Source organism: Drosophila ficusphila, unplaced genomic scaffold, assembly GCF_018152265.1.
Source record: "Drosophila ficusphila isolate 14025-0441.05 unplaced genomic scaffold, ASM1815226v1 contig_286, whole genome shotgun sequence".
Classification (NCBI taxonomy): domain Eukaryota; kingdom Metazoa; phylum Arthropoda; class Insecta; order Diptera; family Drosophilidae; genus Drosophila; species Drosophila ficusphila.
In genome coordinates this window covers 5,939,884-5,965,696 of record NW_025064189.1, presented here as the reverse complement: position 1 = coordinate 5,965,696, position 25,813 = coordinate 5,939,884, and the positions used below count along the sequence as shown (strand labels likewise).

Sequence of the window (25,813 nt, the reverse complement as noted above, 5' to 3'; positions counted from 1 at the left end):
CACACTTAAAACAAAAATTAAAGATGTCTTTCGACCTAAATCATAAGTTTTGGGTGTCCACACGAAAGGAAATTGAGCAGCTTATCAAAAAACAGAATCGTTTGAAGAAGATAGACCCTCCCCAGGAGAAAGCCGTATCGTTTAAAATTTTTTCAGAACTCTATGTACTTTACGTGGAACTGGTAGATAAATTAAGTTTCATTTACCACAACACTTTTCAAGTGCAAAAACGAGCCATAGTTCGGGTTTTGGTAGAGAGTGCCACTCAGCAGCTAATGAAACTCAAGGATGAGTTGAAGGACTTGGAAATGAGCGAGTATGTTTACATAGATAAGGCATTGATCGCCAGGAAGCTAACCCCGAGGGACTTGGTCATTTGGAGATCGCCACAGTTTCTGTACCGCCGTCCATTGGATATTCAAAACATTCTGGCCGACAACCGATTGTACATGAACGAGGAGGAAAAGGAGGAGAAGGCGGCGCAGGATTGGGTTCCAGTTAGTGATGCCATCAAGCTCATCCAAGCTCACGAAAGGGCACGCCGAGCTCGTGTATATAAGTCGAATATCAAGTACGACAAAAAGAAATTCCTCAAGGTCCATCAAAGAAAGAAAATCAATTATAAATTCACCTTTAAACCTGATCAGGCGATGAGTATTCCCGTGAAGCGAACAATTTTTACAGCCGACTTTATTAAAACGGACGAGACCTGCGACGACTTACGAAATAAAGACGATGGAGGGGATACAGCAGTGGATGGTAATTATTAATAAATCTATTTTAAAACCACATCTTACTATTCTGGGTTTATCAAATACACTTAATAAATATACTGATTTAATCATCTGTTATTTTTTTATACCCTTATTAGATGAAGAAGCTATAAATAAAATCCGGGATACTGCTGCTTGCAAAATTCAAAGCTGGTGGCGAGGATATCGGACAAGAAAAATAGTTAAAATAAGGAAAAGGTTCAAGGAAGAATTATACGGCATGAAGAAAATAAGAAAGCTGAAGCGACCGAATCAGAAAGCCAATGCAATCATGGAAATGTACAAAAATGAGATGCTTAAAAAAAAGCTTGATGAGGACTATATTAATTTGATTAATGACGAGAGAACGAGGCTTTTGCAAGTCCGAAGTCCGTGGATGATGGAAGATATATCCGACCATATTCGGGGCTGGTTTAAAGAATTGTGAGTCCAATTGTGCTTATATACTCCTAACTACTTTTACGTAACAAATACTTTATAGCTACGATAAAACCGAGAACTTTCATCCCTATCCTGATCCTGTGAAGAAGGGAACCGTATTGGTTGTCATTGACGAGACAATGACGCCAATGGAGTTTCAGGGAACTCTTGGAAAAAAGCCTTTGACAAAGGAAGAGAAAAAAAATCCGAGACAAGGAAAAGAAAGAGAAAAGAAAGAAAAAGGAAAAGCTCAAACTAATAAAAATGAAGGAAGCCAAACGCCGCAAAAAATTAAGAGACGCTGGTATCATCGATATTGGCTATGAGTTAGCTGCAAGCAAGCCCATAGGTTAATTAACAAAATATAATTACTAGATAGGAGTTTTTCAAAAATTTTATTTCTAGAAAATATTGAGGAAACAATGAAGAAATACGCAAAGGACTGGAGAAATGTGGACGAGTATCTAAACAAAAATCACGATCCTATCAAAGATTGGGTTACAGAAGAGGAACTGGCGAAAATACATCAGGAAGTTAGAGGCTTAGTCGACGAGTATATGAGGTAAGTTTAACAATTAAATAATTTACAGTGAGATATTTTAATCAAATAAAAATGATTAAAAAATAATAATGTCTTCAGGGTTGAATATGAATTACTTCGAGAGGCCTTAGCAAAGGATAGAAATGAAAAATACAAGGCCCTTAAGGTGAAGTATCCTAAAAAGAAGAAGAACAAGAGGAAGAAAAAGCCAAAGGACATGACAGGCGATAGAACTCTGGAGTCCTTGTACCAAGAACTAAAAGACGGTGGAATAATAGAAGAAGTTGCCCACAAAGACTTCGATGAATTCATTGCGGACTTTAACTTTTTAGCCGATGACACTCGAAATGAAGATGACATAACGTAAGTACTTTGTGTAAATCATTGGAAATATTTATAATATTTAATAATAATATTTATTATTTATTCAATTAATGTTTTAATATTTATTTATAGTACAATCGGTCCAGCAAAAGGAGATATTAAAATGGTTATTCAAGAATCAATGCTGGGAATGGGCGAATTCGACATTCCAAAACCCAAATCTATCTTACTAATTGGACCCGTAAATTGCGGAAAAAAACTGTTGTGTCAAATAATTTCATCAGAAATAAGTAAGTACTACATGTTCAATAAAGCTTTTTGTGACTTAAAATCATATTTTATAATCCAGACGCGGTTTTCATGAACCTGAGTCCCGAGAAGACGTACAAGTTCGCCGATGACATGAAGTATTTCGTACATGTGATTGTAAAAGTAGCAAGGGCCTTTCAGCCAACTATAATGTTTGTCGATGAAGCTCATCGGTTGTACTGGAAAAAGATTCCCCCCGAGGCGGTGGCGATAAAGCCAAGACTGCTTGGCTCCTCGATAGCCAGTAAAATTTTAAAACCCCTGAAGAAAAATGATAAAGTTGTCCTCGTGGGCACGAGTTCAATGCCATGGGCGGCGAGAGGGGGCATCAAAAGAGCATTCCAAAAAGTCCTCCTAATACCAAAGTGCGATTATGGAACTAGCTTCCTACTTTGGCTGGAACTGATGACGGAAAACGCACCCGATGATATGGCTGAGTATGCCTACTCTGCCCTGGCGAGAGTACTGCAGGGTTATAACTCCGGCGAAATTGACGATAATGTTAAACAAACATTAAGTATCGACCGAAAAATGCGTCTCAAGAACGAGGCCTTGGATCCCAATGAGTTCTTGGAGTACTTCATCAGCAAGAATGAGCCGCCGATTTTCCCTATAGAGAATAAGGTATACATCAAGATAAAAATATTAACCGCTAATAATATCTATTACATTTATTTTTAGCTAATGGAAAAGTTTAACAAATGGTTTGGAAAATCTAACAAATTGCAAAAACTAAGAAATAGTTACTGGGCTCAAAAGTTGGCCAAGTCGAAAAAAAAGAAATAGTTAGCTGATTGACATGCTCTATGAAATTTAATATATCTATGAACTTACCATGGAATTTAAAAAAATTTGATTATGCACAATAAGGACACAAGTATATTTATGTATTTTTTATTGAAAATATATAACCAAAGTTTTTCCTATGGAAAATAGTATCTAACGAAGTCAAATAATTTGTGTAAAATGTAGTTCTTATATATTAAGCATGTCATTTAATTGTTTGTCTGTTGTTGTGGTTGTGGTAAAAACTCTTCCAACTCAGAATCTTCAATTTCACACAGTCGAACCGAAATATTGCTGTTGGAACCAATTTCTCCTACAGCACATGGAAATAGGTATGCCTCCTCTGAATTTTCTGAAAAAATTACATACCTTTAGTATTTGAAAAATAAAAGGAAAAGTATGTGCAAGGCTTACCACTTATCGTCCTTCTGGCTTTCATTTCCTTTCTCGAAATCGGCCCCTCGGTCATAGAGCTTTCCCCATCCGTTTCACTTGGAAAATGCATCGTGGGTAAATACGAATCAGGATGTCTTAAATATACTTTGCCTGTTGGTTAAATTAAAAAAGCATTAAGCATGTTTTAATTATGATTTATGTTTAAATATTTTGGTTTTACTATATCTTAAGAGTGAGAAAATTAGATATAATATAGTTAAACAATAAGATTGTTGTTTAGAAGAGTTTTTTTTGGTAGAGTTCAATTTGTTGAATATTTATCTAATAAAATTTAATAAAAAGGGAATAATAAACATTTCTCTTTTACTTATGGTGAATCAATAACTTACACGAATGACTAACTTTCGACGGTAAAGGCACTGATTGCATGAAATGAAGTAGTTAAACAGGTTAGTATACAGAGAAATTATGTTAGATAGTTCAAGAAATGGTTCCCCAAAAAAACAAATAAAAAACTATAGTTTTGCAACCTTTGCTCCTTAATAAAATTAAATAAAGAATTACCTATTAACGAGATTCTTTTAATTCTCTACCCCAATATTGAATATTTTTTAAAAGAATTACCTGTATTTGATTTATAGTCTTCATTCTCGATATTATTAAAAGAACTCAGTCTTGAAAGTGGCTGATTACTTGATCTCGGCAACATAAACGGCTCCAAGCAACTCTCCGCCTCCGAGTCCAAATATTCCGATCCGATGTCCTCGTTCAGTGCAGCAATATCCCTGGTCGGATCCACATCTCCGTCTTCTCCTGCAGAGCAAGAATCATGATAAGAAAATAGGAATTAGTCTGTAAAGTAAAGCTAAACTTACTGTGAACGAAAAAGGCCTTCTTCGACTTGGACTCGTTGCTATCGTTGCTGTGCAGGCTCGACGAGTCGGCTATTTCCGCTCCAGGAACTTCGGTTATATCTGGCAAGGGGTTATGGCTTTTGCGAACCCAGTCGGAGCAGTCCCAGTGATACTGGCCATTGGCAAGTGCCGAGTAATCAACGAAATTCGCACTGGAAGAGTGGCACACGTTTGGCATTTCAACTTGGATTAGTTTGCCAGTTGAGAAGCGGCTAACTGATGGTCCGAAGTCCCTTTTGAGTTCTGAAAGGGGAATGAATATTCAGATTTAGGTGTAAACCATTAGGATATATAGTATACTAACCATTGTTCAGTTTGTTCTCACTAAAGGTTCTCAGATGCATCTGCTCGCACCATTCCTGCTTGTAGGCATTATCCGTTTCCGCAGAGTGATAGGTGTTGATGTTCACGTGCTGCTTGTTTCGGTTCACCTTCTGGTACTCGAATGGCACATTTTCCAGTTCATCGCCGGCAGAACCATAGCTGCGCAACATGTCCAAGTTGTTCACGAAGTTCCTATTGCTCAGGAAGAGGTTGTCATTCGGGGCAGCAGTGTAGCTAATTGGCCGCTGGTTGACTTCCAAGTTACTCAGCTTTACGTTCGGTTTGCAGTAGTTGTCCTTGTCCACCAGCGAGTTGAGATTCGCCTCCTTGTACGAGGGCTTGTTCTTGTCCTTCTCCAGTCTGTTCCTGCGCTTCGAGGAGGAGTTCCTCTTGATCACCACGCAGCAGAGGACACAGCTGATGATCACCAGCACCACGGCCACGCCCGAAATGATTCCGCTTATGTGCTCGATGGAGAAGTTCTTCAGTTTGGTGGAAATGGAATTCGAGTACAGGGGATCTCCGCAGCTGGCTCCCGTGAGGTAGGAGGGGCAGATGCACCTGAAGCTGCCGGGCTCGTTGATGCAGGTGGCTCCATTGCCGCACGGCTGGTTCTCGCACTCGTCCACATCGATCTCGCAGGTGGGTCCCGTGTAACCGCGGCACATGCAGTGCGAGATGCCGTCGCCCTCCTCGCAAATGCCGCCGTTCTTGCACGGATTCGGAGTGCAGAACTTGCCGTACTCGCACCGCCTGCCGCTCAAGTGGATCGGACACGTGCAGCTGTAGTTGTTGGGTCCGTGGTAGTCGCACCTTCCCCCAAACAAACAGGGTCCCGACGAACACGGATCCAGATCGATTTCGCAATGCTTGCCGGAGTATCGCGGCTGGCAGGCGCACTCGAACACATCGGTGTCCAGTTCCTTGCAGATGCCACTATTGGCACACGGCTGCGATCCGCAGATGCCCAGTCGCACCAGCACATTCGAGGGATCGCACTTGAACTCCACGTTGGTGAATCTCTTCAGAGCGGCAATGGTGCTTCCGCCGGAAATGTACAGTGGCAGCGACTCCTTGGCAATCTTGATGTTCGCCATGCAGCCGATAAAACCCCGTTGGATGTCCTCGTAGCCGATTATCGAGGGATGTGGTCGCACCTCCGCGCCCACGAAGATGTCGTTCGACTGGATGTTCAGTATGCCATTCACACCCGGAGCACTGCCGTGCGAGACATGCTTGTTGTCCACCATCAGCTTGGCACTGTTCAGGGATCGCTCCAGACTGATGAAGTGCCACTCGCCGTCGGAGATGTTGATGCTCGACACACTGATGACGCCCTCGCCCGAGCCCAAATCGAAACGATACTGAACCGCTCCATTGATGATCTCCAGGATGTTGTAGTCCACCTTCCCACTGGCATACAACAGGGTGCCAGTCTGCTGGACAGTACGGATCTGCAGGGAGTAGGAGAACTCGTTCTCCAGCGTGAACTTCGCCTTCACCTTGTTGATCTTGTAGTGGGCATAGCTCTTGCCGCCAAAGGAAACGGCGGTGAACTGGCCAATGTCACAGGATTCGTTGCTGCACTTCGAGGACTTTCGCTCGCAGTAGGTGCCCGAGTATCCCTTGGGGCACACGCACTGATAGCCCACAGCCGATCCGGACGGCATGCAGATCCTCTGCGGCGAGCAGGGATCCGTGGAGCAGGCATTCACCGTCTCGTTGCAGTGCTTGCCATCGAATCCCGGCCGGCAGACGCACCGGTTCACCTGGTTGTAGGACGGAGCTGCAAAGCTGATCACATCCGTGAAGGTCGTGGTCACGTTGTTCTTCTGGATCCGCAGGATCTGCTTGCACTCGCCGTGCACACAGGAGTTCTGCTTGCTCTGGCAGCTGGAGGGCAGCACCTCCTCCACGACCAAGTTGGTTTCGTTCTCGATCTCGTTCTTCTTCTCGACCAGGGTTTGCCGTATCTCGTCGCTGGTGAAGAACTCATCGGAATCGGGTATGATCTGCTGCTTCCGCACGGCGAACACCACATTCAAATCGGACTCAATGGACCTGACATATCGGTTGGTGGCCGAGCGTCTGGGGGATTCCGACTGCAGAGTGATCAGGATCACGTCCTTTTGGCGGCAGCGCATGATGTTGCGAATGGAGCGCATGAAGGTCTTCCTGTGACTAAGCAGGAACTCGGATGCAGAGACCCTGCTGAACCGAATCACAACCGATTCTTTGAGCATTTCACTCGTGACGAGTTCCACATTGATCCTCACAATGGAGAAGACGTGGTACTTCCCATCCGAAACAGATACGTTCAGCTTATACAGCCCGATGTCCAGGTTGGATATGGCGTAGATCTTTCCGGTCTTGCTGGAAATGTTGAACAACTTGGAGCTCTGATACATGTCCTCGGGACCGGACACCAAACCGAAGTTCAGCTCGTCGTACTTGTCCTGATCGGAGGCGTGGACCTTCCCGATAAAAGCGCCAGAGAAGTCGTCCTCGAACGAATTGATGGTCACCTCCAGAGGAGTGACTATGGGAGGATACTGACTCTCCTCGATTATCTTCACCACCACCCAGGCATCGGAGTACAGTGGGGGTGTGCCATTGTCGAAGACACGCACTTGGATCACAAACTCATCCTGGAGGTTGTGATTGAATCGCGAGGCAGTGCCCAACGAACCATCCTTCTCCAGTCGGAAGAGTCCGCCCTCATTGCCAGAGCGAATATCAAAGGTATAGGGAGTGGTGTTCGGCGGTTCGTCTGCATCTGATACCTTGAAAGTGAGGAAGACGTACCCCAGGGGTCGGTTCTCCTGCAGCACAACACTGTAATTGGCGCTGGAGAAGAGCGGCGCATTGTCGTTGGTGTCCGAGATGTTCACCTTCACGGGCACACTGTTGCAGCTCTGAGGAACTCCCTGATCGCAGGCTTGGATTTCTAGGTCGTAGTGGGAGATGGTCTCCCTGTCCAGAGGTCTTGACACCCTGATCGTTCCGTTTTTCTCATCGATCGAGAACTGACCGATGTTGTCACCCCTTTCGATGTTGTAGGTCACAAGTCCGTTTACACCGGAGTCTTCATCGGTGGCCTTGACATCCAGAATCCTGGAACCCACCGAAATATCTTCATTTACATTAACTCTGTAAAAGTTCTGCAGGAACTTGGGACTGTTGTCGTTGATGTCCAGAATGGATACGTTCACATAGGCGTTGTTGCTGAGCGGTGGAGTTCCGCCATCGATGGCCTGAATGGTCAGAAAGTAAAACTTTGACATTTCGTAGTCCAACGTGGCATTCAGCGACAACTCGCCGGTGAGGGAATCCATTCTGAATTTTCCCTGCTCGTTGCCACTCATTATGAAGTAGTGAATATCCGCATTGACACCAATGTCTATCGAAGCAGCAAACACTTTGCAGACCTCTGTGCCATGGGGAGCGTTCTCCAGAATCTTGCAGGAATACTGCCGCATACTGAACTCCGGTGGATTGTCGTTGATGTCCAATATGTTCACAGCCACCGTGGCAATGGAATGTAGTTTCGGAATGCCGCAATCCTCCGCCTTGACGGTCAGGTTAAACAACGAAATAGTTTCGCGATCGAGATTCTTGTCCAGCCTTATGATACCAGTCGATTTGGAGATCTTAAAGTAATCATGATTTTCGCCCATCAGAGAGTACTTGATTTGTCTATTTACACCGAAATCCTTATCCATTGCGTGCACTTTCGTGATCAAAGTATTCAGTTGAGCATCCTCGGGTACACTCACTCGGTACTGGGCCATTGAGAAAACCGGTGTATTGTCATTTATATCATTCACTGTGATGATTACCTCGGAGAAGCACTCCTGGGTGAAGTCCTTGCCATCCTGGACGTGTGCCACCAACTTGTACTTCGGAGTGGTTTCCCGATCCAGCGAGTTGGCCACCTTAAGGATTCCACTTTCCTTTCCAATGGTGAAATCGTCTGCACCTTTCCCGGATAAATAAAAGCGTAGTTTGCTCTGCAAGTCGAAGTCAACGGCCTTGACTTCGACCAGTGTGGTTCCAATCGAGATTGATTCGTTTGTGGCGATATGATAGCGAGGCTTTAGGCAGTAAGGCGTATTGTCGTTTATGTCTTTTACATCTACTTCAACATTCGCTTTGGCAGTGAATTTTCCATCAGTTGCAATGATGCTTAGGTTGTAGAACACGATCTGTTCGCGGTCCAATGGCTTGGCAATGAACAGCTCTCCGCTCTTGCCAATCTGGAACTGGGCTTGTTTGTCCCCGGAAACGATGAAGAAGTCCATCTCCTGTTTCTCGATATCCGGATCGATGAGGAGCAGATTAACTAATACTGTGCCAGGCAGTGCGTTCTCGAGAACCGAAAGTCTTTCGATGGGCAATTTGAATGCCGGTGCATTGTCATTATAGTCTACAATTTTTATAGTTACAGGTACTTTTGCATCGTGTTTGGGATGACCATTGTCGGCAGCAATCACTTTGAAGTTATATTCGGATTGAACCTCTCTGTCCAGTGAAGTCAGCAGGGTTATCCAGCCCGAGTAGATGTCGATGTCGAAGATGTTTTGAATGTTTTCCGTATCACTTTCCAGATAGTATCGAATATCCCCATTTGGCCCGGTGTCAGCATCCGTTGCAGATACTTTCACCAACGAGATCACCTTTTCGCTGTTCTCCGCAACACTCGCGCTGTAGAAAGTGTTGTCGAACTTGGGATAGTTGTCGTTTTCATCCCGCACTTCGATGGAAACATCAGCGTAGGCAAATAAAACCGGAACCGTGGCAGTTTCCGCCACCACAATCAAATTGTGCGACTCCTGTTGCTCCCTGTCCAGGGTTTGCTGGAGGATCAGTTCGCCACTGTCGGATATTATGAAGAGATCCTGTTCCGCTGCAATCGAGAACTTAAATGTAAAATTTCCGATCGTGTGCAGCTTGGTGAGCACGGTTCCCGGCGGCGTAGACTCAATGATCTTGAGCAGGATTGAGGACTTCTCGAAAATAGGAATGCTGGAATCTGTGTCGATGATTTCGATCGACACGGGAACTTCCGAGTAGAACTGGGGTTCTCCTCCATCGGAAGCCCGAACGAAAAACTGAAAGGAGCCCACTCCAAAGGATGCGGCATCTTGCTTCAGGACAATGTCCCCAGTGTTTTCATTAATTTCTATCACATCTTTGGATGCCGCATCGTTAGACTTCTGAACAATCTGGTAGTGGACAGATCCATTTTCGTTAATATCATCATCCTTGGCCTTGACCTTTAAATATGAGAATATATTAAGTGGAGTGGATTGGGAGTTTGGGAACATTGATCCTTAATAACTATTTAACTAAATTTAAACTAAACTAAACTAAATTTAGTTCATTGGAAACATTTAGTAGATCCTTGATAACTAATTACTATTTAACTAAGTAAACTATACTATTCTTACCGTTAAGATTGTGCTATTAGCTTCCGTTGTTGTGCTGATCACAATCTTGTACTCCTTCAACAGGAAATAGGGAACGTTATCGTTTACGTCAACCACAATGACTTTGAGGGTGGCAAAACCAAACTTTCCGCCTCCATCGGACACCTTCAATAGCACCATGTACTCGTCCCTCTTCTCGCGGTCAAAGGTCACTTTTGAGGTTATTACACCCGTCGATCGGTCGATCAGAAAGAATTTTTTCATTTCTTCGGAAACTATTTCGTAGTAAAGGCTCGAGTACGTGCCGAAATCTCCATCGGTTGCTTTTACCTGGATATAATAGTTTTGTATTAAAAGAGTAACTTACTTAAAATGAAATACGTACCGTAATTATGTTGTGACCATGCAACAGGTTTTCTGGAATTTGTGCCTCGTAGTTGCTCCTCTCAAACTGCGGACTGTAAACGTTTTCTGGTAGCAAAGATATTTTTAAACGCGCATACGCCGTGTGAACCCCATCGGATACGGAAATATTCAAGACTGTGCTACTTTTATCGGTGAAGTTTAACATGTTCTGTAGGGATATTACTCCTGTTAGCTTATTAATGCTATAAGTTTGCAGCTCGTTTCCGTAAACGATTTTGTATTCCAGCGAATCAGTGTCGGAAATATCTTTATCGTATGCTTTTGGTAGAGCCACAAATTGGCCACGAACAGCTGCCACTGATAACTTGGTGAAATAGGAAGGCTCAACAAAGCATGGAGGGTTATCGTTCAAGTCTTTAACTGATATAATAAAAAAGAATATTAAATATTAGAAATGAAAATAGTCAATCAATTATACAAAATATTACCAGTTATAAAAATATTTGAGCGGGAACTAAGTGATGGTGAGCCATGGTCCTTTACATTAACAACTATATGATGGTACTTCGTTTGTTCAAAGTCCAGGGGAGTCTTCAAATATAGGTTTCCATCCGAGACATCGATGTAGAAGAGTTCGGAATTGTTTTGGCCATTTATGGACTCAATATAATAGGAAAGTTTTGCATTTGCTCCAGAGTCCTTGTCAGTCGCATTAATCTTTAAAATTTGTGTTCCAAATGAAGAGTTTTCCGGAATGGTTATGTTGTAGATATCACTTTCGATCTCTGGATAGCAGTCATTGACATCGATAATGGCAACAGATAGAACGACTTCAGCATAAACTCCAGAAAGACTGTCGGTGGCCCGAATTGAAACGTCATGGCTGCTCATTTGTTCGTAGTCCAGCTCATTGACCACAAAGATTGATCCTAAAAAAAAAATAAATACAAAATTTAACATTTAAATAAATAAATAAAAAGATAATAGAAATACAACGCACCTGTATTGTAATCAATTTCAAAGGATTGACTGTCCGAGGAGATGGTGTAAATTAGATTCCTTCCCAAGGGACTTTCGGCTTCGATGGAAACGGAAAGGGCCGAATACATTTCCACATCTTCCTTGACGCTCACAGAGTAGAACTGTTTCTCAAACACGGGCATCGAACGATCAATTACCTAAAAAGGAGAGACACTCTTTACATTACAATTTCTTGAATTTATTGCGAAGTAAACCCACCTTAACTTGAAGTGGAGCTTCTGAGGAACAGGGAGTAATGGCGCCATCATAAGCTGCCACTGTTAACTCGTAGTTTCGATTGTGTCCCTCCACATGTTGCTTTATGGATAACTCTCCGGTCTTCCTGTCCAACTTGAACAACTCACCGTTTCCCTTTTTTAACTCATAGCGAACCTCACCATTTTCTCCACTATCCAAATCGATGGCCTTAACTTGCATTATAATCGTTCCTTTGGGATCGTCTATTGAAACAGTGGCGTAGTAAGGCATATTCACAAATAAAGGGCAGTTGTCATTAACATCCAAAACGGATATGTAAACCGAGGTAACAGCTCTGCGAACATTCGAATTCAATCCATTGAACAGCAACGACTTGGCCTCAACGAAAAGCTTATACAAATCTTGAGCTTCGCGATCGAAAATAACGCCTGTAGTTTTCAGAGCTCCGGAGCTGATTCCAATGTCAAACAACTTCGTGGGATTCAGAATGCGGTACTCAACATTTTCGTTGAGAGAGTTTCCCACCACATTAACCAATCCAATGGTCGCCACTTTGGTGTTGTTTTCAAATGCCGAAAATCTGTAGGATTCCCTTTGGAATGCAAAGTTTGAGTCAATGGCAGACAGAACCTTAATCTTTACTATTAAAATGGCAGAGAATATTCCGTCGGAGGCACGAACATGCAGTGTATAATCCCTATCATTTTCATTATTCAGAATTTCGAAATTTCTGTAATTTAAATAAATTAAAATATTAAGCAGGTTTCTTGTATGATTACGATTAATTTACCTTGTTGTTATTATGCCAGTGTACTTCTCAATTTGGAAACATTCGTTCATATTTCCATCCACAATGTCGAATCGCAAAGTATCGTTATCAGCATCCTTGGCATTAATTTGTGCAACAAACACATTTTCAAAAGTCGGAAGGAACAATGTTACATTGAGTTCTCTTTCATTAAATACTGGAGGACAATCGTTAACATTAATCACACGAATTGTGACGTGTGCTGTTGTTGTGGAATGTAGTTTGGGTTTCCCCATATCACTAACCTAAAATAAGAAATATATTTTTGTTTAAATAAACAATACCTTAAATATATTATATAGTATTTACCGTAACATCAAAAGTATAGCCAGCATTTGTTTCGTAGTCCAAGTGACTTAAAAGTTCAATTGCTCCCGTTGTGGAGTCAATTTTGAAAACATTCTTGGCCAGATCGTCATTTATGTGGTATTCAACCATTCCATTTACGCCAACATCAGCATCCCTTACTTGTAATGTTAAATGACTAGAAAAAAACGTAAATTCGACATTAAAACATATATTAAATTTATTTTTTAAGCACAGAAAACACTTACTCTTTAGATGAATCATGTACTTTGAGTACGTAAGATCCGATTGCAGCCGATTCAGATAATGTTCCCACGTATTCATTTTGAACGAAATACGGAATATTATCGTTAGCGTCTAGGATATGTATTATTATATTCTGGCAGGATGACTCGGCCGCCATGTTGGTTCCCTTAACCGTAAGGTTGAATACCCTACAAAATATATATTTTTAGTAGAGTAAATCAAAATCCTAACCTATTTTGCTTACTTGATTTGCTCGTAGTCGATGTTTCCATTGATTACAATAACTCCAGTGGAGGGGTTTATGCGAAAGCTGTCGTTGATGTTGCCGGAAATGATATTGAAGAATATGGAGGATGAGGACCGAGCGGTGACTTGGGTTACAAACGTTCCGATGCCAAGGTTTTCGAATATCTCAATGGCAATATTGTCGGTGGAGAACTTTGGGGGATCGTTCTCCGACATGGTGACAATGATGTGCACGGGTATCTGCGACGACAGAGGCGGGCTGCCCAGATCTACGGCCTTAACTTGAAGCATATACTCCTGGATCTTGTTGATGTTCAAGCTGCCGGCCAATGTGATCACACCAAAAGTCGGATCGATCTCGAACACACTGCCCACATTGCCCGTGATGATCGAGTACTGAATCTCAGCATTGTGGCCACTATCGCGGTCAATGGCTCTCACCTCGGCCAACTTGGAGCCAATCGCAGCACTCTCGGGCACCTTGCTCTGAATAATCTTCGCCGTGAACTCCGGATGATGGTCATTGTGGTCGTGCACATTTACAATGATCTTGGCGTAGTTTCTTTTCCCTGGAGCTCCTTGGTCTTTAACGAACACGATGAGTATGTGCTGCGCGGTTTTCTCGAAGTCCAATCTCTGCGTGACAATCACATTTCCACTTATGGAGTCAATACGAAACAGGGCCAAGGAGGAAGGATCCTGAGTGGCGTGCAGGTGATAGAAGAGCTTCTTATCTTCATCGCGGTCCGTGGCATGGAGTTGCATTATAACCGACTCCTCCTCGATGTTCTCGGATATATTCACATGGTAGGCATCCTTGGCGAATTGTGGGGGATTATCATTTATATCGATCACTTGAACCAAGAGATTTGTGAAGGAGGTGAAGGTGCCATCAGTCACGCTTATGGTCAAATTGTAAGAACTTTTCGTTTCATAGTCCAAATACTTCGAAAGTAAAATGTTTCCGTTATCCTGGCCAATATAGAAAGTGTTTTCCTCGTTGCCATCTAAAAAGAAATATGTATCGAATTTGAAACAACAAATTGCATATTTTTTTTAATCATTTAACTTACTGGAAATGTTGTACCACAACTGGTCATTATCATCATCAACAGCCAAAATTTGAGTGACCAAGAATCCTGGTTTGTCGTTTTCCGTCAGATCAACGACATTATCCGACGACTTTCTCTTCACTATCAATGGTGCGTTCTTCGAGTTGGGATTTACAGGAACTACAACTATATTAACTCTAGCAGTTTGACTCTTCTTAGGAATGCCGTTGTCCTCAGCCTTGATGTGGATCTCAAACTCATTGTCGGATTCCAATGGCTTGGCTATGTGAATGTGACCTCTTTGGCTGTCAATGCGAAATTTGTTTTTACCCTTCCCCGATTTTATGGAGTAGGTAATTCTTCCGTTTTCACCGCTATCGCTGTCGATAGCATGAACCTATAAAAAGTTGCATTTAATAATGAATGAATGAATGCATTTTAAACCTTAAACTCACCTGAAAAATCGATTGATTGACAGTGGCTGAAGAGGGAACTTGCACTTTATAAACCCGTTGGTCAAACTCTGGACTATTATCATTAATATCGAGAACTGACACCACAATTCGCGAGGTGGACGATAATACAGGCGATCCATTATCAGATATAGACACCTTAAAATAATGGGTGAGTATTAACTAATTCAAATTAATTCGATAAACGTTTATTTTATACCTCCAAAATATGTTCCGCTTGATTTTCTCTGTCCAACTTTCGCTCAGTGGTTTTAATCACTCCTAAAAATACAATCAACGTTTGAATTTTTATAACTAAAATTTCGTTTTCTTATGTTACCTGTTTTTGAATCGATTTCAAAGTAGCCGACCAAGTTTCCCGATACGATGTTGTATGTAAGGGTCTGTGTGGGGTCTATATCTGGATCTACTGCATTCAGGGTTATGATCTCGACGTTTTCCGCACTTGCTTCCGTTACGTTAACATAATAGACAGGTTTGCTTGTCAGCGGAATGTTATCATTTTCGTTTTCCACTTCGATATAGACCTAATATTACATTGGCTTTAACATAAGGTTTTAGGAAATGTATATGTACTTACCTCAACACAATTGCTGAGGGGGACAATTGCGCAATCCTGCGCACACAGAGTCAGCCAGTAAAAGTTTTTCGTCTCCGCGTCGAGTTGAGATAAGGAAGTTATTGAACCTGACCAATAAAATCACAAATTAAAATTAAATTAATCCGATCAGAAAAGTCATGCAAAGCGAACACCTACCTTGGTCATTGACCGCGAAGATTCCCAAGCCATCGCCACCTGTGATGGAATACGTGATCTTCGAGTTGAGGTCCACCGTATCCAAATCCCGGGCAGTGACATTCATGACGAACGTCCCCTTGGGCTTGTTCTCCTTTATCCTGCCCTCGTACACGAAGTCGTCGAACTCGGGAGCGAATCGGTTCTCGTTGACGTCGATGATCACAATCACAATGGACATGTCCGAGGTTAAGGACGGATCCCCACCATCGATGGCACTGACAATGAGGTTGTGCACTTGCTTGTTCTCGTAGTCCAGATATCCCTGCGTTCGTATTGCCCCGGTGTGCTTGTCGATCCTGAAGAGCTCCTCGTCCTGGGTCTCCTCTTTCAGTGAGAAGAGGATCTCGGCATTCGGTCCAATGTCCTCGTCCACGGCTTCGATCACGGCCAACACTGTTCCGCGGGGCAGATCCTCGCGCACCTTAAATATGTACTCCTGGACTCCGAAGACGGGGGCATTGTCGTTGACGTCGTCCACCAGAACGTAGACCAGAGCCTCCGAGGAGAGCACCGGATTGCCGCCATCCTTGGCCGTTATGTGGAGGGCATAGCTATCCTGCTTCTCGCGATCGAGTGGCCTGTTCAGCCGAATGCATCCCGTGGTCGCGTTGACCGTGAAGTCACTGCACTCCACCGACAGAGCGTAGGTCACCTGGGCATTGACCCCCGTATCCGCATCCGTGGCATGGATGCAGTGCACCACGGTTCCGATCCTCGCACTCTCCGTCAGCCGGAAAGTGGCCAGGGTCTTCTGGATAACTGGTCGGTTATCGTTCACATCGAGAATGGTTATCGGCAGCATTTTCGACATCGACTTGGTTGGGTTGCCCAAATCGTACACCGTTATATTCAGGACGTACTCGTTCTGACGCTCTCTATCCAAGTACCCGATGATCTGGAGTTCCCCGCGGTCGGGATCAATGCGAAAAACCGAATCGTAGTCCCCGTCGGAAATGGCAAACACCAGCTTGCCATTGTAGCCCAAATCTCGGTCTTTGGCTTCAATCCAAGCCACTGTCTCGCCCAACTGGACACTTTCATTGATGGAAAGTTCTTGTGGAAAGTTAACGAACTCAGGACGATGCACATTTTGGCCATATCGACTGGGTGTTAGGGATAAATCACTGAAAACCGATGGCAACACACTCTTCACATTGTTTTTCTCGGCCAGAGCCAATGATTCCGCTAGCCTTCTGGCCACTCCGGTTTCGCGGCACTCGAAAGATCCGTAGCCATGCATCAATCCAGCATCGCCACCCAAATCCTCGGGCATTAGGTGCACATTGATTATTTGTTCGTCGGAAAAATGAGTGCCGTCAGTGGCAGAAACTTTGAGAATTCGATTCGTTAGGGAGGTTTTCTTCAGGTCACAGGATATGGACAGGGAACCCGAGGTGGGATCCAAGTTGAAGCAGCCGTCCTCGTTGCCATCGCTCAGTCGATAGGAAATAATGTCGCCGGCATCGAAATCAATTGCCGAAGTAACGAAAACCTCGGTGCCCATTGGCGCCGATTTGGTGACCTTGCCAAAGCAATTAACCCGTTCGAACTGCGGTCGATTATCGTTGATATCCTTGACCACGATGGACAACTTCACCTCCGTCTGCCTTCGGTAGGGAAGACCCCAATCCGAAGCTCGGATAATCAGCTCGTAGTTGCGCTTCATTGTCTCGAAATCGATCAGGGACGTGGTCTTAACTATTCCGCTGAAGTGATCGATTTCGAAAGGCACCGTGTTCAGATTGGCAATGCTATACGATATGTACGAGTTTTCACCGGAATCCCTGTCTTTGGCCGTGAGTTTCACCACGAACGAGCCGGCCAAGTTGTTCTCGTTGATGGCAATCACCTTATTCACGTTCTCGAAAATGGGATCGTTGTCATTCATGTCCTGTACGCTGATTTTCACCTTAGCCGATGACTGTTTTCGAGAGCCCACGTTCGCTTGATCGATGGCGGAAACGGTGAGGGTGTAGCTGGATTTGCTTTCGGCATCCAGCTGCTTGGCGGTGTACAGCATCCCGGAATCGGGATTAATCCGGAACTCATCCCCCTCGTTCCCACCCACGATTTCCAGATAGACCAGCGCGTTCTTACCCAAATCCGGATCGCTCACCTTCAGCCTTATCACGGGCATATTTATAGGGGCCGTTTCTGGAATGGAGACCTCGTAGATTTCCTGCGTGAATATGGGAATGTTCTTGCTCTCCGGCTTTATCTGGATCGGAACGGATTTGTAGGAGAATCGACGGGGAGTTCCCAGATCTTCTGCTCGCAAAGTTAGGTTGTAAATAAAGTGCTGCTCGCTCAAATGCGCGAACTTATTCAACTCGATGTAGTACTCGTCCTTGGTCTCCGCCGCCTTCAAAAGAAACGTGCCATCCGGATTGCCGTCGACTATCTCCAACCGTCCAATATTGCCGTTCACTCCGATGTCCTTGTCATTGACTCGAACGATTCCATAAATCAAGGGGTTCGAAGTTGGCGTCACGCTTGAGAATGTTTTCGTGAACATTTCCGGAGCGTAAAAGTTAACCTGTTTCACCGAAATGCTGACCTTTGCCTTGCTCGCCTGGTGGTTCTGGTGGTTCACCCAGGATCCCCGGTCGTAGGCCAGTACAGTGAGCTCAAAGTGCGAGTTCTCCGCATATTGGAGCTGCTGCAGCAGGGTAATTTCACCTGTCGTTGGATGGATGGCGAAGTATTCGCTGTCCATCAGGAGACTGTAGTAGATCTCCCCGTTGATCCCGAGATCGGCATCGTCGGCGGTGACCTTAAGGATACTCTGATACTTGGGAGTGTCCTCTGGAATAACCACCGTGTACTGGGTTGGGTAGAACAGCGGACTCAGGTCATTCCGATCCAGTACCTTGATGTGAATGTTCGCCTCCGTTTCATAGCTTGATATATTTCGGTCGTGCAAATGTACATGTGCTTTTACTCTGATTACGTATTCCTCGGTTTTCTCTCGGTTTAGCACAACGTTATTTGTCCGAGTTCGAATAGCTAAGAAGGCAAAGTCTCCGACCAGTTTCTCCTCGGCTTTGAATAGCTTATCCTTATCGCCGCTTATTATCCTATACTTAACCTCTGAGTTCAAGCCAACTCTCATGCCGGCCAGTCTTTCATGCAATACTCCCTTAGCGTAAGTCTTTCCCAGACTATTTTCTGGTATGGTAACGTTATATACATTATGGCTAAATCTGTACAGATTCTCAAATTGATTCTCTAGTCTATATTCGAGGGTCGCTGTGTGTTTGTCATCGGATTTGCTTTGTACAGTGGCGATTAGACATAGACTACACAGTAGTGAAATCCATTGGAGTATGTTGAAAGCTTTTCTTTTTACAGGAGTTACATATTTTTTAATCTTCATAGTAAACATATACTGCACTTATTTCACATAATATCCTGCAAGTTGAAAAAATAAGAGTTATTTAATTAAAAAGCAATATTTAAATGAACCTAAAAAATATGTCTTAAATTAAAGTGATTTTCTGGGAAACAACTAAAAATTATTCCATTATTTGAAAAAACAATTGACGGAAAAACTAATATGTTTAACAAATAATTCAACTTTTTAGTTTTTTGTTTATTCATTAGTCATAACTTTTTAGAGTAAACTTTCTTTCACAGTGGAACGTAAATACTCGTTATTTTTTTTAAAGCTGGCGACAGCTGTATACTTTTTATATTCGCAGCGAATAAAATATTACTTCCGTCTGCCATTATAATATCACTTTTCAGGATACAGGAACCGATTTTTTTAATTGTCTAAAGCATAACAGAAACTCGAGACACTTAAATTAAAACCGACAAAAAAATTTTTATAAAAGAAACTTTTCCTATAAGAAAGCCATAATTCTTTAATTAATTCTTTATTCTGTTTCAATTTTTTTCTAAGTTTAACTGTGGTAAAAAAGTGACAAATTTTAAAAACGGCCCTATGAGATTGATTTGACCTACATTCAAAACTAAAGAGGGCATGACCACCTTATCAGCCAATGTCCAACCCATTTAGTAATAGGTTTTTACTTTTAGTTTGCTAGTGTTGTTTTTGCTTTATTGTAATTCACTGACGAGTCTGACTAAAACTAAATCGAATTTATTTTCAGTTTAAAACATTGATTCTCTTATCAACGAAGGGAAGTAAAGTTTTATTTTTTAATTACTTTTTTTTTTTAATTGAATTAGACAACTAATTTGGAAGTGTATTCAATTTAAAATAGCTGCAATATTTTAACTAAACACAAGTTTCTGTTTCACTTTAGTTTAAATAAAATAAAATATAAATTAAGTTTAGTTAAAATGGTTTGTCTAACGTCTTGAAACTATTTTTTTATAAAGATAATAAAATATAAGTATTGAACCATTTTTAAAATGATATCACGCTTGGAAGACGGAAATAGTTCGTTATTTAAACGTTTAAGCCCATAACAATGCCTTCTATTTAAAACCTCCGACAGATAAGAAAAACTAATAAACCGAAAGTGTGAAAAGAAGGGCCTAAATTTCCATCATAAAACCTGTTGGAGATGTTGCCCAAATAGTTTTCGTTTTTTTTTCAGATCTTGAGAAGGGTTTGTTTTATTTGAAGAACTTTTATTTTTTTACGAATCTGAAGATTCTCCGAACACAATAGTATGTCATCACAATTACTTGATTAAAGAACTTGTTGGCAGAAGAAATTTCGAAAAGATTCATGAAAATGTGAAGGTTGCGAAATTGGTGCGGCGCGTAGGTAATTATGAGTAATAAAGTCCGTAATACACACACATGTGTGTATATAAAAAAGAAAAACGAGTTCACCAGCACAGAATTTATGAATCAGTCAAACCAAACTTCAGTGCTTGTTTAGTGGAAACTTAGCCAAGCTTAAATTTGACGTATCTGAAACCCTTTCAACTTGTTGGGTTTCTTTCTCACTCCGAAAATCCACAGTCACAATTTAACAACCACAAACTCCACTTTTTACATAGAAGTGCAACATTCACATAGGTATGAATGTAATGCATACATATATATACACAGATAACATGTGTCTCCTTTTCCGTGGGCCTAATTTTCCGATAAGGTAAATAAACACACACACTTCTAACTGCCGTGATAAAATTCGAGTAGGCAGCACTTTAGTGGTACAACACAGAAAATGCACAACCTACAGTTGAACTATTTTTTGAAAACGTTTAACCCACATACAAATAAACTTAGGTATGTGTGTATACCTTTATAATTTAAAGTTGAATTCACTGTGCACACAAATTTGCTGAAAATGACTAACACTGGTTGTTTTCGTTGGTTGTTCGTTATTGCTGCGAAGCACACTTTCATTGGTTTTGATTTTCATTCATTTCCATTCATCACCGAATTCTGGAGCTAACGCGGATTTATACACTAATTGACAGCTGCATGTACATATGCACCATTAACTACGATCGCCCTCTCCCTATCTCTCTTCAACAAACAAACGGACATCCAGATTACGGTCACACCTGAATCTCGATACATCGACGATCTGGCAGTTTTGTTCATCCGCTGGATGGCGCTTTTCCCAAGCTACCTAACAGATACGGTATCTACGATCACGCTTAGATTCGACATCGCAATCGGCAAGCAGGGCGCGTATTTTTAAACGAATTTGAAACTAAAAGCGTTTGAATTCTTATTCCATATCCTGACTATTCAAAAATAAAAAGGTTAACTATCGACCTTTTTTTTTAACGAATTCTCCACAAAAAAAAATAGGTGATTCCCTAAAACAGAAGCATAGCGTCTTCAATGAATTGGACCGCACAAGCCAGCCATTTTTCTCAATGCTTTTCCCAGTTTAAACACAGGAACCCATTACAGAAATCAATATGGCCTATTTACATTATCATTTTAACGATGTGTGCTAACCTGATATATTTTTTTTTATTTTATTTACCATTAAATTCTATTCTATGGCTATATAACAACACCAACAGATATTGTTTTTCAATCCAATTTGTTTTTTCAAAAACTTAATTCCACAACAAAAAAATTGATTAAAAAAAGAGAAGCTTGGAGAAATTTCAAAATCAATCTTCTTTAAATAACCAGCTTTACAAATCTATTCAGATTCAATCCGAGATTTAGTGCATATTGAAATCGTAAAACTTCTTAGGGAACAGGGTTTCAAAAACCAAATACTTGGTCATGTTGATAAATGACTAAAATTCCAAAGAAAATCAAAGAAAACCCTGCTTTCCGCGATAATCCGTACTGCAGTGGCTTCCCAATTTAAGGATTGGATAGTTGACGTTTTAAGTTATATTCCGTTGCTTATTCCACAGACTGGCAAGATATTCCGTTTCTTGAAATCGGCCAAACCACATGGGGTTATGCAACCATAAACACTGTTACACTTATTTATCAAACAATATAATTCTAGTAATTGTGTGTTGGTGGCACACATTACGTACTTATATATTTTTGCATTATAAACATTATAAACATCACTAGCACTGCAAATCCATGTTGGCGTGGAAATCGTTATTGAATCGCATGTCGTCGGTTATACTCGGTAGTCATATTAAATGAACAGCGCGTCTTTTGATTGAAACATACTTTTCCTCTATTCAATTGGAAGCTACCGACGATACAGTACGCCGCGACTTAAACCAATATAAACCGCAGTCAATGAGAACAGAAATTCAACTGATTCGAGTTTTGGCCATCGCAGCTCTCCAGCCCAAAGTTGGTCCTTTCAGTTTGTATGATATCCGGTTGCAACGTCGAACTGAAACCTCCAACCCAAACCAAGCCACGCAGAACTCGAAGGGTTGAAAAACCCCTATTTCCCCTTAAAGTTACAGGCGCACCCTTATGTTATTGCACCTTTTTAATTCTCGGGGAAATTTCCCAATTTCTTAGCAGAGGATATGTTAAAATTTACATTTTACTTCATTTCTGCTGTTTCGCACAGGAATTTCTTTATAGCGCGTGCTGTGTAAAAATATGTAAATATTTTACAGGGACCTACTTACTTTAACTTATATCTACATATTTTAACTATAAAAACGTTATCGTAATTTATAAGCTTATAAAAGGTAATTATAGCTAAAATAAGTCATTATAAATTTGCGTTGTGGTTTTCAGTGATTTTTATAAAGGGTCTAAGGGTTTATTTCTTTTCTAATTTCCTGGACCATTAGTCTTTAATTAAAAATAATTTATTTAGCAAACCCGGAATAATATGATGAAAACTTGTTCCTATAAAATCCTTGTTTAAAAACCTTTTTAGTGTCATAGAGTTCTGAGATTTGTCATATACCCGGAATAATATGAGGAAAACTTGTTCCTATAAAATAGTCCTTGTTTAAAAACCTTTTCAAGTGTCATAGAGCTATGAAATTTGTCAATTTAGCGCTACCTAGCGAGACTTTCCTTTACAATAAAAACCTGGGATATTTGTGAGTTACTGTGACTATAAATTTCCTACCGAACGAGTGGCAACTCTGTACGCCAAATACCGGGCCCCATAAAACTCTGTTTTTGGTACAAGAAAAGTCAACCTTCTAAAATCGCTGAAAAAATGTTTTTTTTTTTTTTTACTCAATTTTAATTACTAAGAGTTAAACATTCTTAAAACGAAATCGTGGAGTGATCAATCAATTTGAAATGGCTGATCGACAAAATACAAAATGCAAGACTTTCAATATTTTTAACATACATTTATTTTTTGTAAACATACTTTCATATATTATATACATTTACGTACCCATCATTTGAAAATATTGGCCAAATAAACATCGATTCATAGTTGATCTTTAATATTCGCTTAACGACACTACCGCACAAAACAAAACAATAGCAAATTGTTAAGTGTTAACAGTTTACGCATATTTATTTTTATGTATTGGGAACATCCAGAGAAATCAATATATAAAAAAAATATGATGTTTATATATGAAGCCCTTAATTTCTACTGTTGAAATTTATATTTTCATTTTCTTAGCCATCTCAAACTATTATTCAAGGTCATCGATACTGGCATTTCCAGATGAACACTCAATAATTTTGGCGCCGTCAAGCGGTTGCCCCGAACTTTGTCCCAACGAGATTGGGCCGTCGCTTCCCTCGGCCGCCCTGTTGCCAAACTCTTGCATTTTGACGATCAGCATCGCAAATACTTGAGCTGGAAGGGAGGATTGCAGCACCTGGAGCAGGCGAGCCGGCTGGCCACAGACCACAATGGCGTTCGCCAAATGCTCAACGCCAGTCTCAAAGTCTCCGCGAGCGATCAGGGTCTCACCCAGCTGGATTTCTTGAAGGAAATATCTGAAAAGATTTCATCATATTAGCTGGGCATGATAACAGCACAGAAAGTAAACAATATATAATGTGCGACGATGATAACACAACAACACTTTGCTATTTGCGAAACAAATCAGAGAAAAATATTTAAGCAATGGGATATCCTTCCGTTAAAAAATAGTTTCTACTTTTCTCTTTATAACAAGAACACGGATTGTTTTTTATCGCACACCCAAAATATGGTTTCAATACGTTTATAATGAGTCATAAAAAACCTTGAGATTTACATTCACGTACAAAAGTTACTCATTTAAAATAATAATATGCAGCCATCTGTTTTTTTTTTTTTTAAGAGGACCAAGCTGAATGTTTGTTTATGTTTACAAATAACTAAAAAAAATGTGAATACGTAAAAAGCTCTGGGAGTTTTTACCTTTTTAAAGCAACATTGCGTTAGCTTTTTTTTACTAGAAAGTAAGTCAGTCGCTGTAAGCCCTAGCAAGTACTGGAGACAATTTAATATGCTGCTTTAGTTTAGTTAATCCTGACATTTCGACACACATACATATGTATACATTTTCATGCACAAACATACATATTTACATATACATGCGGGCATCAGTTTTGGTAGAAAAACATGGACTCGCATGTATGAATGGGGGGAATGAATCGGCACATCTACACGTGCCGCATTATATAATGTGATTCGCAACATAGAATCCTACCTTTCAATGGCTTCATGGTCGTTTAGATTTGGAATTCCTGGTTTGGCAGTGCCGGTTTTCTTGTTGCGACGACGACCTGAAATGCAATGAAATGTTAAGTTTCTTTCATAACATACTCTTTGCCCTCAAATATTCTTACGCTCACGGACTTTCTTCTTGTACTCGGGATCATTGCGGCGCTTCTTGTCAAAGTAGATACAATAGCCTATAAATAGAGTTCCAGCCACTCCTGCTGCTATACCAATAGCAGTTTTGTTCATTTCAATCATATTACGAAAAATCACTGGGCTTCAACTGTCTCCTATTGTACATTCCGCATGTGCCATCGATTTACATAGAACAAAAATCGATATCAATGTTTTCCATTTGTTTCATTCGCAGCGTTGAATTTCGACAAAAGTTGAAACAGGAGAATAGAAACATTGTTACGTTGTTTTAATCTTTATAAATAAATTAGTTAGTCGTTATTAATTTTAAAATAATATTAATTAACAGGAAAAACGCTTTAAATCAACCAATCGAAATATTTTATCGGCCATAACTTTTATTTTCAATAAATTTAAAAAAAAAACATTATTTGCATTTGACTTATATAAAATCCAAAGTTTTTAAATAAAAAAATTGGTTACTTTTTTCTTTTAATTTTAAGTTTTTTAATTATAGACTGTTCAACGTTATTATTAACATCCAGAAAAAACAAAATGTATTCAAATTTAAAAACAAAAATGTATTAAAATTTAAAAACTAAAAATAAAATGTTTTTTTTTAATAAAGTTTTACTTTAACTTTTTTTTTAACAACGTTTTACCTGTAAATTTCTTATTTACGGTTTTCAAAAGCAAATGTGCTATATTTATTTTTAATAGAGAACTGCCAATTTTGGTTTTATTCGAATATCAAACATAAAAAAAAATGTTTTTATTTTAAATATTTAAAAAGAACCTGATTTGGAATCATAGTCACATTTTCATACACTTATCGTTTTTGTAAGCTTCAAAAAATGTTTAATCAAAACAAGGCTTTTAAACGTTACTTTTTAAACCGTATTTCGCTATTTTGA

General features: G+C 40.8%; 3 protein-coding genes across 5 annotated transcripts; 1 reads left to right on the top strand and 2 right to left on the bottom strand.

Annotated features, from left to right (window-relative positions):
- Positions 1-7: 7 nt before the first annotated feature.
- Positions 8-3,305, top strand: LOC108100442 (dynein regulatory complex protein 11). The gene is given in 9 exon segments (XM_017204364.2): positions 8-759; positions 872-1,196; positions 1,255-1,389; positions 1,391-1,542; positions 1,599-1,755; positions 1,834-2,097; positions 2,191-2,348; positions 2,408-2,991; positions 3,049-3,305. Coding segments are annotated over 9 exon segments (2,616 nt in total). The 5' UTR covers positions 8-23; the 3' UTR covers positions 3,154-3,305.
- Positions 3,246-22,213, bottom strand: LOC108100440 (fat-like cadherin-related tumor suppressor homolog). Of its 3 annotated transcripts, none has more exons than XM_017204362.2 (22): positions 22,195-22,213; positions 15,710-19,162; positions 15,533-15,639; positions 15,272-15,479; positions 15,152-15,213; positions 14,935-15,090; positions 14,501-14,876; positions 13,426-14,434; positions 13,184-13,369; positions 12,939-13,113; positions 12,612-12,874; positions 11,822-12,551; positions 11,583-11,760; positions 11,071-11,511; positions 10,602-11,002; positions 10,238-10,546; positions 4,768-10,063; positions 4,425-4,706; positions 4,174-4,362; positions 3,939-3,968; positions 3,568-3,699; positions 3,246-3,505 (listed from the first exon to the last, which is right to left on the bottom strand). In XM_017204362.2, exons 2-22 carry the CDS (start codon positions 19,134-19,136, stop codon positions 3,363-3,365), a joined length of 14,100 nt encoding a protein of 4,699 aa, XP_017059851.1. In that variant the 5' UTR covers positions 19,137-19,162; positions 22,195-22,213; the 3' UTR covers positions 3,246-3,362. The 3 variants fall into 3 exon arrangements, with proteins under 3 accessions (XP_017059851.1, XP_017059850.1, XP_017059852.1); XM_017204361.2 differs by lacking the exon at positions 22,195-22,213 and adding an exon at positions 20,977-21,207; XM_017204363.2 differs by lacking the exons at positions 3,939-3,968; positions 22,195-22,213 and adding an exon at positions 20,977-21,207.
- Positions 22,214-23,592: 1,379 nt separating this feature from the next.
- Positions 23,593-25,089, bottom strand: LOC108100149 (mitochondrial import receptor subunit TOM20 homolog). The gene is made up of 3 exons (XM_017203905.2): positions 24,893-25,089; positions 24,754-24,829; positions 23,593-24,052 (listed from the first exon to the last, which is right to left on the bottom strand). Exons 1-3 carry the CDS (start codon positions 25,020-25,022, stop codon positions 23,743-23,745), a joined length of 516 nt encoding a protein of 171 aa, XP_017059394.1. The 5' UTR covers positions 25,023-25,089; the 3' UTR covers positions 23,593-23,742.
- Positions 25,090-25,813: the final 724 nt, after the last annotated feature.